We start from the raw sequence: 18,513 nt of genomic DNA, 5'->3' as shown, positions 1-18,513 counted from the left end.
TCAGATCTAAGAGCCAATCAGCTCTCTGGTGTGGCGAGAGCCAGGCGTTTCCCATCATGCACTGGGCCAAGCAGTCGTTTGAGAGCAACTGCGGTGACTGACTCTGAAATCGACAGCCGGCTTGGTCTCGTCAAAGTATCGTTGACCACGTGTGCATGACGTCAGAGCAAGTCGGGACCAAGTCGGAGGCCGTTTCTCAATAAGCGTTCTTCTCTGTACTTGTGTTCTCGTGGACTCGTAAAACGTCATCAGTCGCGGCCCAAGTACTGTTCCAATTCAAAAGTCCGCTTCTCGCCAAGCACGGTGAAAATGCCCGGATGTGACTTTATCCGCCAATTTTACCGGGGATGCATCAGAGAAGACTTGAGCGTACTTGAGAGAGCCAATATCCCAGAATGAAAATGTAATTTTAGGATGTTTTCAGGCGAGAAGTTAATTGTTTGAGCATCAAATCTGTGGTCGGTTTGTCAATAATCAGCCGACGGTTTGAGGTCCTACTCGCGGGACCGCTGAGCCCCGCAACACCGGGCCGTCAGCGCTCTGCTGCCCGCCGACAGCAGCCTGGTCTCGGCTGGGCTTTTTGAAATGATCCGCTGGCTCCGATGTCTCCGTATCGATTAAACATGAGTTATGATTCGGTTTCGAGGATCTAACGAGCAATATTTATTATTTTATTATTTATTCACATTCACATTAAATCAGTTTGACGGAGGGAAAGGTTAAGATTCATAACTTAAGATTTTTATTTAACTTTTACTTTGAACTACAGAGGTGTCTTATTACTTTTGACCGAATTATTTGCAATTATATGTGTGTATATATCAATATATAACTGTATATATATGAAATACATATTTATAAACATATTATATATACAAGGATATGTGTATCTGTGTATATATATATACATATATGTGTATATATATATATATATATATATATATATATATATATATATATATATATATATATATACACACATATCAATGTGTATCTGTGTGTATATATATATAACATATATTTATAAACACAATAATATATATATATATAATATATATATTTATAAACACAATATATACAATGATATGTGTATGTCTGTGAAACCAGTGCAAAAAGAGCAGGGCTGTCATATTTTGTTTCACTGTACAAATACTTTACAGTGAAGAAGCAGAGTGAACTCATGAGCAACAACAGCTGAGGTGGTGACGTCATCAAGTCAGTTGCTGTTCCAATTGCAGAAAGACCGTCCTGCGTCCTCCCGTCCTTGAGACTCTGGACTCCCAAGTCCAGACTCCAAAAGTTCCCAATTCCGTACTTGTGTACTTGGGTATTGAGAAAAGGCCGGACACAAATCTAACCGGCATGCATTGCGCGCCGATCGATTCTGCGCAGAACTGGCTCATCTCGAACAAGCCTATTCGTCAAGTGCGTTTCTTCTAATTGGCCAACCAGGTTGATCTTACGGAAGTGACGTTATAACGCTCGCCAATCAGCGCCCGTGAAATGTACTGGAATCACCTCTCCCTCGCTGCGGCCAGGCTGATGTAAAGTTGCATTTCCGCCGACATTCGCTTCTGGGGGTTTCGTTTTAATTTTTGTTCTCCAATACAAAACTATTCAGTTCCCTCTCCTCAGCGGTATCACCTGCGCTGACATGGCGACGGAGTTAACGAAAGTTGTGGGACAAGTAACAGTCGGTAAGTTAGAAAGAAACGGTAAGCCAGAGCTAGCTAGTGAGCTAACTAGCTCTCAAAGACATGTGTATGTGTGAGTGTGTCTCTCATATTGCATCATTTGTGGTGATGTTAGCAGTCAGCATGCTAGCTAACAGCGATATCTGGGTCTCTGGTTCGATACGCGGAGCCGCTTTGCTCACGTCTCTAGGTGTCACACGTCGGTAGACTTCGGTTGGTATCCACACGTGATACAGACCGAAGTCGTGAATAAAAACTGAGTCGCAGATGGCTGAACTGCCGGCTAAGTGTAGCCATGACAGCTGTCGGTCTGCTGTGCAGCACCGAGGGGCCGCGTCAAGCCGGTTATCGTTTCCCCGGTGTCAGTTTGCTTTGTAATTTGACTCTGAGTCAGCAGATTGCGTAAAATAGTCCACAAGGTCGCGCTCTGTAACCCGAGACCTTATTCCATTAATTTGTGATTTTAGTGTGTGATGCTTTTAGTTTCATTTTGTAACCCGTGCATACCTTATATGCAGCGTCAAGACTGTGTGGATCCACCCAGAGGTACCTGTGGTGTGTATGTGTCCATGTAATACTACCCACATTTCATCTCTTCTGATGTCTGTCTGCTAAATATGATGAGCTTAAGGTTTCCCTTTATCTTTGTGTGCTCACATCGCATTCCCTATGCAAAACCTGTCGTCCAGCAGCAGCTTGTGCACATTGGCCCACATCAGTGGCGGTCCTCACCCAATGCACTCCTTGGCTGAATGTGTGGCTGGAGCCAGGGGGACAAAATCAGCTTGAAAGCCTCAAACCATGGAGGCTGTTCAAGAGTGTTCAGACGTCCACATACGTTTGGCCATGTAGTGTACGTTTTCTGTTGGTTTGTCTTGCCCTAGATCAGGGGTCAGAAACCTTTCCTAGCCAAAGAGCCATTTTGCCCTATTTTCCACCAAATACAAATCGTCTGGAGCCACAACAGCTATTTGCTGGTCGTAGCTTATAAAGTTTTATATATAGTGTGTGTATGTATATGTGTGTATATATATATGTGTGTGTGTGTGTATATATATATATATATATATATATATATATATATATATATATATATATATATATATATATATATATATATAGCTGCAACTAATGATTATTTTAATAATCGGTTGATTATTGTTTCGATTCATCGATGAATCGGATAAAAAAAAATGTTTTTATCAAAAAAGCGTTCATTTCCAACCCTTTATTCAAAAACAGAAGTGACAGTGCAAAACATCTTCAGAAAGTGCACAAACAGGTTGCTCCTTGAACATCCCTGAGCTGCTAATTAAAACAACAAAATGGACTAACACTAAAAACATACACATCTATGCTTTACATCTGCCAAATGTGAGCCCTTTTTACTGTAATTGATCCCTCCAGAGGCTGCATTTACATACCCTGCTTTATCAATATGTATGAAATACTGGAACAGAGGGAAGCTGTACTGCTCCATATAGAGCGTCCTCTTCCGTAAACTCTTTCATTCTGGGTCACTTATGACCACGACGTCACGTTGTTGGCTAAGCCCAACTACGTGATTTGCTTCATTCTACTTTGAGTAAAAAAAAACTAAAAAAACCTGCAGCCAGATCCGCCGGTGTGCCGGTTTAACGTTAACGAGTGAAAGCGTGAACTGAACCAGACCGGGGGGTGACGGCATGTTTCATCACGTTACGTTTTTTTACAAGCAAGACTGAACTGTAACGGAACATAACGTAACTATAACGACAGTACACAACCAAACACGTTAGCTAACGTGATAGCAAGCTGACTAGCTTCCATTTAAAAACAAGTTTGAGGAACATGAAGACGCTGATTGGCCAAGACTCGACTTGTCAAAGATCTTCTACTTTTGAGAACATCACAACCTCAGCTTTTCTCGTGTCTCACTCCAATCTCAGAAACGCTGGCCGGCCAGTTGCTCTGCTCCGCTCTTTTTTTTTTTCTCTGCGACTTATTGCCCGGCGTAATAATCGTGCGACACAACGAATCGATAATGAAATTCGTTGCCAACACTTTTGATAATCGATTTTTATCGATTCGTTGTTGCAGCCATATATATATATATATATATATATATATATATATATATATATATATATATATATATATATATATATATATATATATATATATATATATATATATATATATAAATAAAAACTATTGTTTGTTATATTTATGAAATTATAGAACAAGAATAAAGACAATTCTTGACATTGTATTGCTATTTTACCTGTTATAACTATCAAGAGGAGAAAAAGAAATACAGTCATGTGTCGGCTACATTGAGGTCAATTAAACGCAAATCTATGCCGGCCTTGATCCCTCCTCATAAGTATGACTCATGGGATAGAGTGGTCGTCCTGTAACCACAAGGTAGCAGGTTCGATACCTGTCCTCCTCACAGTGTGCATGTTGAAATGTTCTTTAGCAAGACACTGAACCCGCACTTGCTCCCCGGGCTCTTCACCGCAGCCCACTGCACCTAGAATGCTAAGTATGGTTTAAATGTGATAACTTATTATTTAAATAAAATAACTCCGGAAGAATTCCGTTCGACAACTTCTCTCAATTTATTTTCATTGATCACAAGCAAAGTAACAAGTTGAAAAAAACACCCCGAACAGCCGGAAGTTCGGCTCTTTAATACACTGTTTTCAGTCATGAACATTTAATCTCTAACTTGTCTCGGAGAAGGAGAATCGTGTCCTCGTCTTGTCTCACACAGCTGGAACGTGCAACGACCAGTCTGCTTCCCTAATGTCAATATACTGATAAACAGGTGTGAGTATTGTAGTGCAAAGAGCGGAACCTTGAGTAATGTTTCTCACAGACAGTATTTGTTCAACTGACCTTGCACAACCTGAACATAACTCAGACATAAGAATAATGAAATGTAGAATATCTACAGAATATAACAATTTATATTATCAACCTGCAAAATCCTATTGGCGACATCGCCAACAATCAGATCGAACTCAAATATATTCTATATTACAACAGACACTGAAAAACAATATATATATTTCACGGGGTACATCACTGAAAAAAGGTTGAGAACCACTGACCTAAGTAACCCAGAGCAGATCTTTGCCTCGCTGCTGGAGGCACAGGCCGTATTGCTGGGCCCGCTGAAGGGACTTGAGTTTTCTAAAGGAAAACCTGGTGCCTGGAAACACTACCGCTTCTGTCCACAGGGACCGCCAAAATAAACACAAAATAATTGTTATTATCCAAGGTATTAAATAAGATTGGGAGGGAGTGCTGCGTCTCAATCTGACTCTATTTCACAGGTGAGCTGTATGTGTCGGACAAATGTGGCAACGACCAGGACGGGGACGGCACGGACCAGAAGCCCTTCAAAACTCCCCTCAAGGTAAACGGTCATGTAGCTTTAACTGTATTCAGGCGTGTGTTGTTTAAGTTGCTTAATGCTACAGGATGTAGCGTCAGCATCTCATTGTGTTTTGTACAAATCCTCGCAGGCTCTGATGTTCGCTGGAAACGAGCCGTTCCCGACCATCTACGTCGAATCACAGAAGGAGGGAGAGGTTGGTTTCAAATGTTCTTTTCTTATGTCTTCAATTTTACACACAAAATGATTTGGTCTTGTTTAAGGTGGGTAAAAAAAAGTGTTTTCTACACTGTTTTAACGTGGCCGGTTTTATTCCTAGAAGCCCATAAACCGCTTTTTATTTTTTATGTATGGGTTTCTCCTTTGTCTTCCTCAGCGTTGGGCGGTGATCTCTAAGACGCAGATGAAGAACACAAAGAAAGCCTTTAACCGTGAGCAGACGAAGTGCGACTCCAAAGAAAAGAAGGAGGTGTGTATGCATTTACTTCACATGAACGCGATTCTTTTAATTTCGTCATAAAAAACTCTCTCTGTGCAGTTTTGCATCCTTGAGCCATAATTCATGTCTAGTCCATCAAAAGGCAGATGTAGTGTCTTTAAATGTTCGCTCCATGTGGCAGGCAGAGGACACCGAGAGGAGAGAGAAGAACCTAGAAGATGCCAAGAAGATCAACATTGAGAAGGACCCCAGCCTGCCCGAGCCTGATGCGGTCAGCCATATTGTCCCACCCTTATATTATCCTAATAATACTTATTGAATGTTGCCGCAAATAAACGCTTAAACACTTGTATTCTAACCTGCAATCTGTGCTTTTGTTATTAATCACAACTCCACACATAAAGCCTTTGTAACTGCTGAGTAAACAGTGAATGAATGCTAGATGACACAAAACGTAGTTCATATAATTATACCCACATCGGATGGTTTCTGAGTCGTACTGGAGGCAGTGGTTGGCGGGTTTCTGCTGGCCCAAGTTGTAGAACTTCCTCTTTACGTAGCGCTGTATGTCGACTTTGTATCTGTAACCTGTTCCGTTATGTTGTTACCTTTTGTGCTAATGAACTAAAGAGGAGTGTGGACTGTCTTGCAGGTTAAAATCCGTCTTCTGGAGGCCAAGCGAGGTCAGAGAGTCAAAGTCTTCGGATGGGTTCATCGCCTCAGGAGACAGGGTGAGGAACCCGGCACAATAAAATATAAAAACCTGACATTTAAAAAAAGAAGAAAAAATGTAATCAACTGCTGGGTTGGAAGAAAGTTTTTTTGTGGCTTATTTGATTGTCTCTGGCCTCGGAGTAGAAAAGGCAACACACTAGCAGCTTCAATATATTTTTTAGAACGGGTGTTTTTGTCATCAATACTTGCAGACACAGAACGCAAATATTATTGTTGACAAAAAAGTGACGAGGTTGTTCTGAGCTCTAAAGGCATCACCCCAACACGTTGTGTCAAACGGTCATGTTCAAAATTTCAACAGAACATAGGAGCTCCATAGTCCGAACCAAGACGGTAAACTGTATCTCTATTTTCAACAAAGTCTACCTTGACAAAGGCGGACCAGATTCACTTCTTCTCTTCTTACCTTTCACAATAAAAGCCCCGGACGCACACACTGCGTAGCTGTTTGCCAAAGGAAACTTAAATTCACTCGGAGCAGTTTGCTTAAAGAAACTCAATAAAATTGCTTCCATAGCTTAGTTTACCTTTTCCTAAATAGTGTATTATCTGTTGCAAAGTCGGTACCCTTGCCATTGTGAATTGTTTTGAAGCAAAATCTCAGCAGGCGAGTATTTCAGGTCTTCATCACGCTGCCGGTGTGTAAAGGCCTTTGAATTCAGAGTGTCTTCCTATTTTAACTTGACTGAAAGAAAGCTTTGTCTCCTACAGGGAAGAACCTGATGTTTATCGTGCTGAGAGACGGATCTGGTTTCCTCCAATGTGTGCTGTCTGATAAACTGGTACAGCTTTCTCATTTTAGTCTTTTTTATATGTTCTATCATTGTGCTGAAATGTTTTTGTTCATAGCAATGCAAGTTAAGACAAATGTTTCATCTTCTTTTAAAAAAAGTTTTTTTGTGTGGAGAGAAATGTTTTTAAAAAATATATTTGCAGTGAGGCAAGCGTAACAAAACAGTGATTTTCATCTGAAATGAAAATAACAGGAAACCAGGAATGTAAACGATGGGATCAAATTCAAGATGAAATTTATTTGGATATACTGATTTATACATGATATATTTTATACATATAGCATTAGTTTGTTCATTAAGTCACTACCCCAAACCAAACTTGTATTTTGTCACTGAGTTTTAGTGACTGAGAAACACTTGTATGATTCTAAAAGCTTCAAAACCTCCTCCACATGTTTAAATCAAAATAAAGCAGTTTTTTATCAGAATAGCTCAAAACACACCTGAGAGCACTTGATTCGATCCCTCTATTAAGCGCTTCGACTTTAAATAATCGATGTCGCAGAAGTTCAACAAACATTTTTCAAGCTACCAGTGCATGGTCCGTATTCTTTCCCCTGATGCTAACTAACACTCGTGTCCTCGCTCTTTCCTCCAGTGCCAGTGCTACAATGGCTTGGTGTTGTCCACGGAGAGCACTGTGGCTCTGTACGGGACCGTCACTCCAGTTCCTGAGGGCAAACAGGTAAACACACCTGCTGCGTAACAGACGGAACCCGCAGTGCGCGCACATGCACGCTAGAGGCTCCGAAGAAATCAAGTTGTTCATGAAATCTGACAACCTGGTTATGTGAGCTGCATTAACCTCGTCATAAATATTTCTAGTTATTATACAGAAGTTTAGGCGAATCTTCAAAATCGGCCATCTGTGATTAGTGTGTGATATTGGCATTTTCTCATGTAACACGCTTTTTATTTCACTTTATATCACTAATGGTGTTCAGTACATCCACATACAGCAGTAATATACACTAAATCATCCCAAATTATGCTTTTGTGCCCTCAAGTCATCATAAAATATTGGCAGATGAACCCTCTGACCCCTATGAATCTGCTCCTAACTCTGTCATTCTGAGGCTGTTTTCAGTTTAAAACCCCTCCTTTGAATTGTGAGAGCCATCTAACGCCATCCAAATGAGACTGACAGCCCTTTTAGCCACTCAAAATGAGTCAAACGTCACATTTTGTGACGTGTAGTATTAGAGCTGCTGCGAATCAAAGTGCCCTCCCAAAACGTGTCACAAGCGCGACCAGGAAGCCCTTTAGAGTACAAGCAAGGCCATGTGGAATATTGTTTTCATCAAAGTAAGTTATATTTCAGTTTTTTTCTGAGATCATGAATTCTTTTAATTTTTTTTTAAAGGCGGGTGCTCAGTGATTTCTTGTCTTCCTCTTTTAGGCGCCGGGAGGCCACGAGCTGCACTGTGACTTCTGGGAGGTCATCGGCTTGGCTCCGGCAGGCGGCGCCGACAACCTGCTGAACGAGGAGTCGGACGTGGACGTCCAGCTGAACAACCGACACATGCTGATCAGAGGAGAGAACGTCTCCAAGGTCCTCCGGGTCCGGTCCACCGTCACGCAGTGCTTCAGGGAGCACTTCTTCAGCCGCGGATACTACGAGGTGACGCACCACAAAATATTTTGTCTCGCTCCGGGTTTAGTTTTTTTCTGTTTCTTAGCAAAGAGCAATGAACAAAACAATGATTTGATCCAGTTAGCAGTGTTGCTTTCACAGGTTGAAATGATGGCAGATTATATCAGCTGTAGCTGGTGCTCGACTTGAAATAAAAAAAGGTGCCGGGTTGAGCAAAGTCAAGGTGTTGACCTTTACTTCAATAGACCAAAAGCTGATGTGCAGCCTTTTCTTATTTTAACCACATTATCCGTTTCTTTCTTGTTTTCTTCCTGGGTGTAGATCACTCCTCCCACCATGGTGCAGACACAGGTGGAGGGCGGCTCCACGCTGTTCAACTTCGACTACTTTGGCGAGCAGGCGTACCTGACGCAATCCTCTCAGCTCTACCTAGAGACCTGCATCCCTGCCCTGGGCGACACCTTCTGCATCGCGCAGTCGTACCGGGCCGAGCAGTCGCGCACCCGCAGACACCTGGCAGAGTGAGCACATCGTCCGACACGTTTACTAAGCACATTCGACTCGCCCCCATGTAGGAACTGCGAAACAAGGAGTGGGGGGATACATACAAATATTTCCCCAGAGATACGTGGTTAATCAGTTCAGCTCATTTGGGTAAACCAGTGTGACCACTAAACATGTTTGAAGGCGCCTGGCAGGTTTATACTTGCATTCTAACTAAATGATTCGCCGGTAGAGGTGATCAATATGTGTCAGTGGGGACGAAGATGAGTACTACTAAGGAGTACTACTACATGTATGAGGGAAAGAAAGTTGTATCATGACTTTTTACTCCTCCCGAGTCTGATAAACAAACCTCGGCTGCGTGGAAAAAATAGTGAGAAGGAAGTGGGCTTAGTCTCTGAATAGGCTTCTTGTCTCTGCATGAGGTTAGCAACATTAGCCCCTGCTAGCGTAACACAGACCCAACTGTTGTAGGTGAAGTTGAATTGTGGGTGAAGTGGCCACTAGGATTTCTCAAGGAAGAAAAATGCATGCAATTAAGTCAATTCAGTTTCCTCGAAGGGCTTTACAATCTGTACACATACGACATCCCTGTCCCAGGACCTCACATCAGATCAGGAAAAACTCCCCCAAAAAATAAAAAAAACTCTTTCACAGGGAAACCTCACATTAACCTGGTAGTTTATCGATAATCAAGGATGTTGTTTGTGTTCTTCCAGAAAAGGGCCATGTGACAAATCGGGGCAGGACACGTCGCAACTGCTAATACCAAATCAAGTAGCGAACGCCGGTGTCAAACTCTGTTTACGTCTGCACTCTAGGACGTAACTCCGGAGTTTTCACGTCACACTGCTCGTTTAATTAATTTAATGAATCCCCTGAGCAACCTATATGGCATGACGTGAGGCCCGATGCCAACCCCAGAGTTTGCACTGAGGATTTTATTGCTTCAATCAACTACATTTACCATCAACGTCCACATAAAATATGGACAGTTTATATAAATGTAAGAAAACTGCATAAAGAAGAAATGTTAACCCCACCAGAGCCGCTGAACGCCTCGTCGTCCTTCTGCGTGTTGATTCATTGACTTGTCGTCTGTGTGCAGGTACACTCACATCGAGGCCGAGTGTCCCTTCATGTCCTTTGAGGATCTGCTGACCAGACTGGAGGATCTGGTGTGTGACGTCGTGGACCGAGTGCTCAAATCCCCCGCCGCGCAGCTGCTGTACGACATCAACCCCGTACGACGCGTTATTTCTTTTTTTATTACTTATTTGTGGGCCTGTTTAAGGTGCTGCGTCTCAGTTTTTCATCCTAATTAATGACAAAATTTCCCCCAGAACTTCAAACCCCCCAAGAGGCCGTTTAAGAGGATGAACTACACCGACGCCATCGAGTGGCTCCGAGAGCATGACATCAAGAAGGACGACGGCTCCTTCTACGAGTTTGGAGAGGTGACGACTGAACACCGTGTGCATGTCAGAATATCTAACCCACACATCATTCTTCCACGCTCTTGTGCACATGGCTCTCATTGTGACTCAGTAGCCCAGAATTCACTTTGATTTCCTGCCAGCAGCCTTGTAAGAGTATGGTGTTGGCTTTTGCTGTCCCTGTAGTTTTTCGGTAAGTCAGGGGTCGGCAACAGACAATTAAACAAATAAAAGAAGTTAAACAAAACCTTACATTATTGGACTTTTAAATTAAAAAAAATTATAAATTAAAACAAGACCAAAATAAATGGTCAAACTCAAAGAAGCAGGGGCTGAAAAATCCAGATTTGTATTACCTAACATGGATCTTACGTTTCCCATAAGGCAACTCCACAGCATCGTTTCATTAGACCCTGCCTGCGTGCTAAAGCCCTACATCTTTCAAACTCCAGTTTGTTACAGATGTGTTGTCTCCAGGGCTTGACAAAGCTCCTACGGAGCCACAGAAAGCATTCTACCAGTGTTTGGACAGACCTGGGCACTGCTCTCCATGACCAGTAAACTGAACTTGTCTGTAGAATTGGTGGATTGTCCCTTTTTTAATTTCGTTAATGTCTTCCTTTAGTTGTGTAGCAGGTAGTCAAATAGCTTATAGTTGACGTTTGGACGCCTGTGGAGTTGGTCATCAGAGCCAGTCTGTAATAAAGCTCACCTCTACATTTTAGTTGGCATTCATTTGTAAAATGTCTGTCCTCAATTTTTATAAACTCTTTCAAAAAATAATGTTGTTTATGTTGCCACTCTCAGGACATCCCTGAGGCTCCAGAGAGGTTGATGACTGACTCCTTCAACGAGACCATCCTGCTCTGCCGTTTCCCAACCGAGATCAAATCCTTCTACATGCAGCGCTGCCCCGAGGACCGACGTCTCACCGAGTCGGTACGAAACACAGGGGTCAAACTTTGAGTGAGAAACCCGGAGGTGTACTGGGGTGGTGCGTGACTCTCTCCTGCTGTGGTCTAATACGACGAGGTGTGTGTGTGTGTGTGTGTGTGTGTGTGTGTGTGTGTGTGTGTGTGTGTGTGTGTGTGTGTGTGTGTGTGTGTGTGTGTGTGTGTGTGTGTGTTGCAGGTCGATGTGTTGATGCCAAATGTGGGCGAGATCGTCGGAGGCTCGATGCGTATCTGGGACGCTGAGGAGCTGCTGGAGGGATACAAGAGGGAGGGGATCGACCCGACCCCGTACTACTGGTACACTGACCAGGTAACGGGAAACTGAATGCTGCTTTTTTTTTCTTTGTCGCACCTTTGGCCCAGAAAGGAACAGCATTTCTGTAAAACGACCATTTGTATATCAATGACTCCCCCTTTGGTCCCTTGAACTCTGAAAGAAAAGTAAAAGAAAAGTCTTGATGAATTGAAGTAAACCGTGGCAGAGTTTCACGACAGCAAAACGTTTGTTTGCCAACTCTCACAACTCGTGCAGTATAATTTAAGTCTTGTTCCTCCAGTTGTACGCTCACTATTCCACAAAACGACAATGAAATGAAATGATGACGACGACAAAAAAAATCCCCCTTAGGGATTAATAAAGTATATATTCATTTATTCAAAACATCTTCGCTATAAGCTCACTATCTACCTGTCCCCGGGGGACGGGGAGTCACGCCGTCTTCTAGCTTCTGTGCTGTGACATAAGTCAATTCAGTTTATTTTGAATAGCCCAAAATCACAAATTATACATTTGCCTCAGACGGCTTTACAATCTCATACGACATCCCTGTCCTGGGACCTCACATCGGATCAGGAAAAACTCAAACTATTTGAAACAAGAGAAGAAAAAACTGATTTTATGGAACATAATACTCTGATACTGACTTTATTTAACATGTATTTAAACAGCAATGAAGAATGAATACAGGGACACATGATTAAAGCTGGGGAAGTGTATGTTTCACTTCTATGGGTCTTAAAAAAAACACTTCCTCCGCTACATGTTTTTAAATTATCATATTTTCGTGAAATAGTGATACTGGGTAAATGATGACTGGATAAATGAGACTTGAATTATGCTGCACAAGTTGGGAGTTTAACGACGTTTTGCCCCCGTTCACTTGCCATCCATTCAGTCAGGATTCATTCCGTTTGAGTCAGTTTTTTCCTTTTTGATGGATGAAGTAAAAAATATGGTTCAAGAGCGCGTACAGGTGACTCATAGAGTGGCAGCTCTGGTTACCAGAACCACAGCCGTTGAGGAGCAGAGAAGGGGACAAATAAAAAAAATAGATGTGGAGGATGTCTAAATCTGAGGAAGACCTGGGGGGTATTCTTCGTACCTGGCCAAACAAAGTCAAGCAAATGTCCTAATCTCCATCTTAAATTAGCGAGATGATTGACATCAGGCTATCTGGGTTTCTTCACGGCTGATCCGCGCTGAATCGGTCTCGTTAATTCTAGCCAGACGTCAGTCATCTGGATAAATGCGCCCGCTCCTCTTCAGAAGGGATAATAATGGAGCACTGACACCACGATGTTCTAACAGTACAATGGCAAATAAACTCAGAGGAACCTCTTTTTATTTCTCTGAGAGGCAGGAGATGATCATCAAGGCATATGAGGAAGTCAATACCGTAATCATTCACAGCAAACGCGTTGCGAATATTCCAACGTTTTTGCAACATTGTTGCCGTGAACGCAACTTTAACATCGCCCCCGCTACCAGACATAAGCATCGCAAATATATCAGACAAGTTAAATACGTCAGTGTTGAGAAAATGTATCGGCTAATTTGAAGTGCTTCATCACCCAAATCAATCAGATTATATTTACGAATAAATATATACTTATGAGGATATATGTACTGTATGCACGTATGAATCATGTACTATATATGTGTATATGAGTGTGAATATGTGTATGGGCGGATCAGTATGTATGCATTATTCATAATCAGAAATTCAATCAATTGAAGCAGTGAAAATAAATTATGTGTGATTCTCTGTATTCTCATCACGATCACCTTAATCATGTTCTACAATAATGATATGTATGGTGTACTAATAGCACTGTCATATAATTATGAGTGCTTTCAACACACCCATAAATTTCTTGAGAGCTAAACAAACTTAAGAACAGCGGCATGCAGCAGCTGATAGTCTGTGTCTGAGACGGGCGATCAGCTGCGCCTGTGGTGATCAATGTCCGCGGCTCGAGAAGCTCTCGTAAATAAATTATTTCTTGCCGGCAAAATCTATATCGCCGCGTACAGGAAGTCATGATAATGTAAAGGATGGATCCTGGCGATCTGGAAGAACTCTCTCCCTATAAAACTAATATAACTAATATCGCTCCTTCATCAATGAGGAAGGGAGCTGCCTTTTTTGTCCGGTGTGTCCACCGGGTGTCCAGCTTATCCAGTGAAGTTCAGTAAGCCTGCCCGGGAGCAGGTTTAAATTTTTGGATGTGTTGCTATGGTGATTAATCTAAGCTTGCTTCGAGAAACCGAGAACGCCTGACCTACGTCATCTTATCCTGACAATTAGCCCGCTAACTCAGTAAGCCAGGTACGAGAAATAGGGCCCTGGATGAGGCCCACCGTGTGTGTGTTTGTGTTTTAACAGGCTTGTGTTTGTGTTTCAGAGGAAGTACGGCACGTGTCCTCACGGCGGCTATGGTCTGGGCCTGGAGCGCTTCCTCACCTGGCTGCTGAACAGACATCACATCAGAGACGTCTGCCTGTACCCTCGCTTCATCCAGCGCTGCCGCCCCTGAGCGAACACACACACACACACACACACACACACACACACACACACACACACACACACACACACACACACACACACACACACACACACACACACACACACATTCTGTTGGTGTGTCCCTGTCTGCTATAAATAAGTTAAATCACAAGGAATTCCATGTTTTGTCCCCTTTCGCTGGTTTATTTTCTGTGTTTTCTGGTGAAGTTAAAATCATGACGCCTCTCCAGACGGTGCGATGCCACCTGCTGGGCTCTGCCTCAAACTTTACAGCTTTTCCTGTTTGTTCTGACTATACGCCTGAATCCGACCTTTTCTGCCTCAGCTTGTGCTTGTTTGTCTGGTTTTAGATGATAAACACTGTAGTTTCCTGTGACTGGGGGGAAAACACATTGCTCAATTATTGCTTTTCAAAGATTCCTTCAAATTATTTAAAGAATATTGGCCTTAGGAATTTGTTTAAAAAAAACAAAAACTTTAAAATGTAGCTGCAAGCATGGGCATTTTACAGCTGCACGATCATACATTTTTAAGTTAATATTGGCAGATTCCTTTGGGAAATTATTAAAACTCATTCTGCTAGTCTTCAACATTGTGTGGACCACCAGCTGTACAAACTGGATATCTCAGCAGCTGTTTTCAGTTATTTGTATCGTCAATGGCAGTACAAAGATCTTGAACACAAACTTGAAGCTGCCCTGTGTTTCTGTGCCATGTTTTCATCAGAAGATACTCCTCAGCTCAATAAACTGCACTTCAATAAATGTGACTCAAACACACGGCTGTGAGGGTTTTCTTTAGGATGGTGTGTTCAGGGCCACTGCAACATATGGATAACATGAAATATTCATATCATCCTAATAATACACATATGATAATATAATGAATAAATACATTTACCATTTCTATCCCTGTAATATAATTATTGACAATTCTTCAGGCCACGATAATCATGTAGTGAAAACATAACATCCGCGTTTGGAGACTTTTTCCCGACTTGAACCTTCTATTTGAACCACTAATGTCACAACGCATCACTCGGAGTATTTCATTTCGTAAACAATTTTCATGCTTTTTTTTTTTTCTCAATCTTGTGACACTTTCCTTTTCACTCAACTGCGGAAAAGGAAATTCACATTTTAAATTCAGATGGTCAAAATATACCAAATATATAGACAAGGAAATTTTAACGAGTAACACTTGGGTTACACTCATCACCTGGATGGGCATCATAACTTAAATAAAAAAAATAGGGAACATGAAAACAGGTACAGCTTAGCTAAGTACACTTAGCTATGAAGTTTTGTTTATTCAAACTTCAACCCACTTAAGTGAGTGGACGGGTGTTGTGTACTCTGCTTAAAATGATAAACTATCATTGAAATGGGTTTCACTTTGCCATTGAAGGACAAAGGAATTCAAAGTTCCAATTGAGTGACTTGAGAATATGAAACCTATGTTTTGATAAATATTTTTCCTAAATCGTGTTCACATTATTAGCATTTTCCATTAACAGACCGACATAATAGATGAGCTTGTGTGTGTGTGTGAGAACTTCCTTCTTCAGAAGCAGGTTTGTTCCTAAGTCATTTTGAAACAGCCTCAGACCTCAGATCTAGAAAAAACGGTCTCACTTCAGAGGAACCCGAGCAGTTTCAAAAACCCTTTTTTTGAACTGGTCATGCAAGAGTTCTCCAGGAGAAAATAAAATGATTCCTCCCCGTACGCTTATTGAAGTCTTGATCATAAAATCATAATCATGTCCTGATAACAAACGCATGAAAAAAAAAATACAAGTCCCATCAGACACTATATACTATGACGTGTTTATGACCGTTAGTCCAAAGTCAGCTTTATTATCAATTTCTGTATGTACCAAACTTACAGAGGAATTAAAAAAAAAAAAACGTTTCTCTCCAGTCGAACATATAAAGTTAATACAGATAACAAAGTGCAACTAGATAAAAAAGAAACATTGAGACAACATATATATATAAATATATATATATATATATATATATATATATATATATATATATATATTAAGAAAAACAATCATTCTGTATTTAGCAGGAGTCTGACATCGAAGTAGACAGTATACTATTAAGTTGTTATGACTTTATAACACGATACTATGACATTCAATTCTGACTTTATAACTATACTATACTGCAACTTTGCGACTATGTTTGTTTTATTACATACTATACTATGGCTTTTTATGACATAATATAACTTTTTTATGAACATTTTTAACATACTATACTCTGCAGTTTTGTGATTTTTAAAGATATACTTTACTATTATGTTTAAATGAACGGCTAGTTGCAGTGTTTTCGTGAATGTGTAATGTCATTTAAAATATACCAGCCCGGGCAGCCCCAATAACAAAACGTACCTCTTTTTACCAAGACTATCACAGAGCTGTGGTGAGGTGCAAATTGTGGTAACCACAGCCAGTGAAGGTAGATGTGTGAGCATGTTGTGTGAGACAGGGCCACTAACACACCTCAGGGAAGTGTGGCTGCTCCTGAGATAGTTGACCTATAGAGCCCACTGAGAGGAGAGAGGCTTCTCAGGTGTGTTTCATCATTTAAACATTACATAATGTATTGCTCTCTACATATCAATTGATCCAGTATTAATTTTAACATTTAAAAACTTTTTTTAGATTGGAAAATTCTTTCAAATCCCAGGGAGGCAGCAAAGAGATTCAAAGAAGACATTTTAAGCCAGCATGCAACTGGAGAATCATTAAATCTGACCATGGATCCTGGAGATAGGGAAAAGGCAGTCCTTTATTTTTTATAAGATGGCTAATGTTGACATGCACACTCAAGGGTAAATTGGTTAAACACAGAATAAATGCTCATATATTCATTTAACTGTGTATTTGTGTATGCGTGTTCGTGAATGCTTCTATTGCCATAAGAAAGGACATGTCATTTCCGATTGTTGTTCTCTGAAGAGTAAGCAACAGTTTTCGCCTAGCTCACAACTGTTGGATTCCCTGTCTGCTCGTAGGTCTCCACCCCCGGTTTCCGCCCACTGCCACGCCCCTCTCATTCATCCCAGCTGTTGTGCATTGCCTTGATCACCGGCAGGTGATTTAGGGACCACTGCGTACCTGGCTCATTTGTCGGTTGTTCCAGTTCCAGCCTGGTTTGCTTCTTCAGGTGAGAGTGGATCACAAGAGCGGTTGAGTTGCCCTCCCGACTCTGGAGCGGAATCAGTCTGGCGTGCTTCAAGAGCATTGACTACAAGAGCGGTTGAGTTGCCCTCCCGACTCTGGAGCAGGGGAGGTGGATCTCCTGTGTTCGCTGGACATTACCGTTGGTATTAGTCTGTCTATTCGTTGTGTTTTGTTTTGTCGCAATAAAGTCCGCCCTTGGAACTTGAACTGCTGCGTCTGTGCATTTGGGTCCTCAACACCACACCCCTTCTAACAACAACAACCAAAAGGCATGAGTCTGATTACAAGTGTGTCACCACCAGAGGCTGAACTGTCACTGCCTGAAGAGAATGAACCTGGTGAATGTTTCAAACCTTTTTTTGTCAGAAGGCTTTGTTTCATGTACTGGGGATCCTAAAGATCGACAGCCAGTAAAGCTACTGAGGGACACGGGATGATCCCAATCGATTATTCGGGAAGACATCTTGCCATTGTCATCTGCATCCTCATGTCACACTAGTGCAGTTGTTCAAGGTGTTGGCATGAGCTTCATACCTGCCCCTTTGCACCTAATTAATGTTCAGTCTCCCTTAGTACGTGGATTCTTTAACGTCGCTGTACTACCAGCATTGCCCATTAGAGGGGTAGGACTTCATCCTGGGAAATGACTTGGCTGGGTGACAAGTTGTGCAAGCAGCACATTGGTTCAAGGTCCTTACAATAGACATGAACCTGGTGAGATCTGTTGCGTGTAAAAAATAAAAAATGACAGCGTAAATTAACATAAAAGGTCATTATGAGATTCAATGTGTTGATTCTATAATTAGGTGGGCATTGCAGTATTTGAAAAAAATACTAATGTGCATTATAAAGATGTAACCAGACAGCGGGTTAAACAACGACGGTTAAACCCCGATGATTCGAGCTGATAAACTATCTCAGCACACACACACACACAGGTCTCTGAAGTGGGTGTGACCGGCACGAGCGGGGGCGT

At 41.7% G+C, this 18,513-nt stretch overlaps 1 protein-coding gene across 1 annotated transcript; it reads left to right on the top strand.

Moving 5' to 3' along the window:
* Positions 1 to 1,566: 1,566 nt before the first annotated feature.
* Positions 1,567 to 15,116, top strand: nars1 (asparaginyl-tRNA synthetase 1). Its single transcript, XM_079235571.1, has 15 exons — positions 1,567 to 1,697; positions 5,018 to 5,100; positions 5,210 to 5,275; positions 5,456 to 5,548; positions 5,700 to 5,789; positions 6,171 to 6,249; positions 6,965 to 7,035; positions 7,646 to 7,732; positions 8,447 to 8,668; positions 8,963 to 9,162; positions 10,254 to 10,389; positions 10,489 to 10,602; positions 11,389 to 11,520; positions 11,713 to 11,844; positions 14,220 to 15,116. The coding sequence occupies exons 1-15, from the start codon at positions 1,655 to 1,657 to the stop codon at positions 14,349 to 14,351; spliced, it is 1,680 nt and encodes a 559-aa protein (XP_079091697.1). The 5' UTR covers positions 1,567 to 1,654; the 3' UTR covers positions 14,352 to 15,116.
* Positions 15,117 to 18,513: the final 3,397 nt, after the last annotated feature.

The sequence above is a fragment of the Taurulus bubalis genome, assembly GCF_910589615.1.
Source record: "Taurulus bubalis genome assembly, chromosome: 19".
Taxonomy (NCBI): domain Eukaryota; kingdom Metazoa; phylum Chordata; class Actinopteri; order Perciformes; family Cottidae; genus Taurulus; species Taurulus bubalis.
Note: the sequence above shows the minus strand (reverse complement) of the source record. Positions and strands in the feature narration are given on the sequence as shown.

Bases quoted from the DNA above. Each gene is read 5' to 3' on its own strand.
- nars1 (XM_079235571.1), top strand. From the start codon at position 1,655: ATGGCGACGGAGTTAACGAAAGTTGTGGGACAAGTAACAGTCG. The intron at 7,733-8,446 runs GTAAACACACCT...TTCCTCTTTTAG, and splicing joins CAGTTCCTGAGGGCAAACAG to GCGCCGGGAGGCCACGAGCT. The intron at 10,390-10,488 runs GTACGACGCGTT...AATTTCCCCCAG, and splicing joins TGCTGTACGACATCAACCCC to AACTTCAAACCCCCCAAGAG.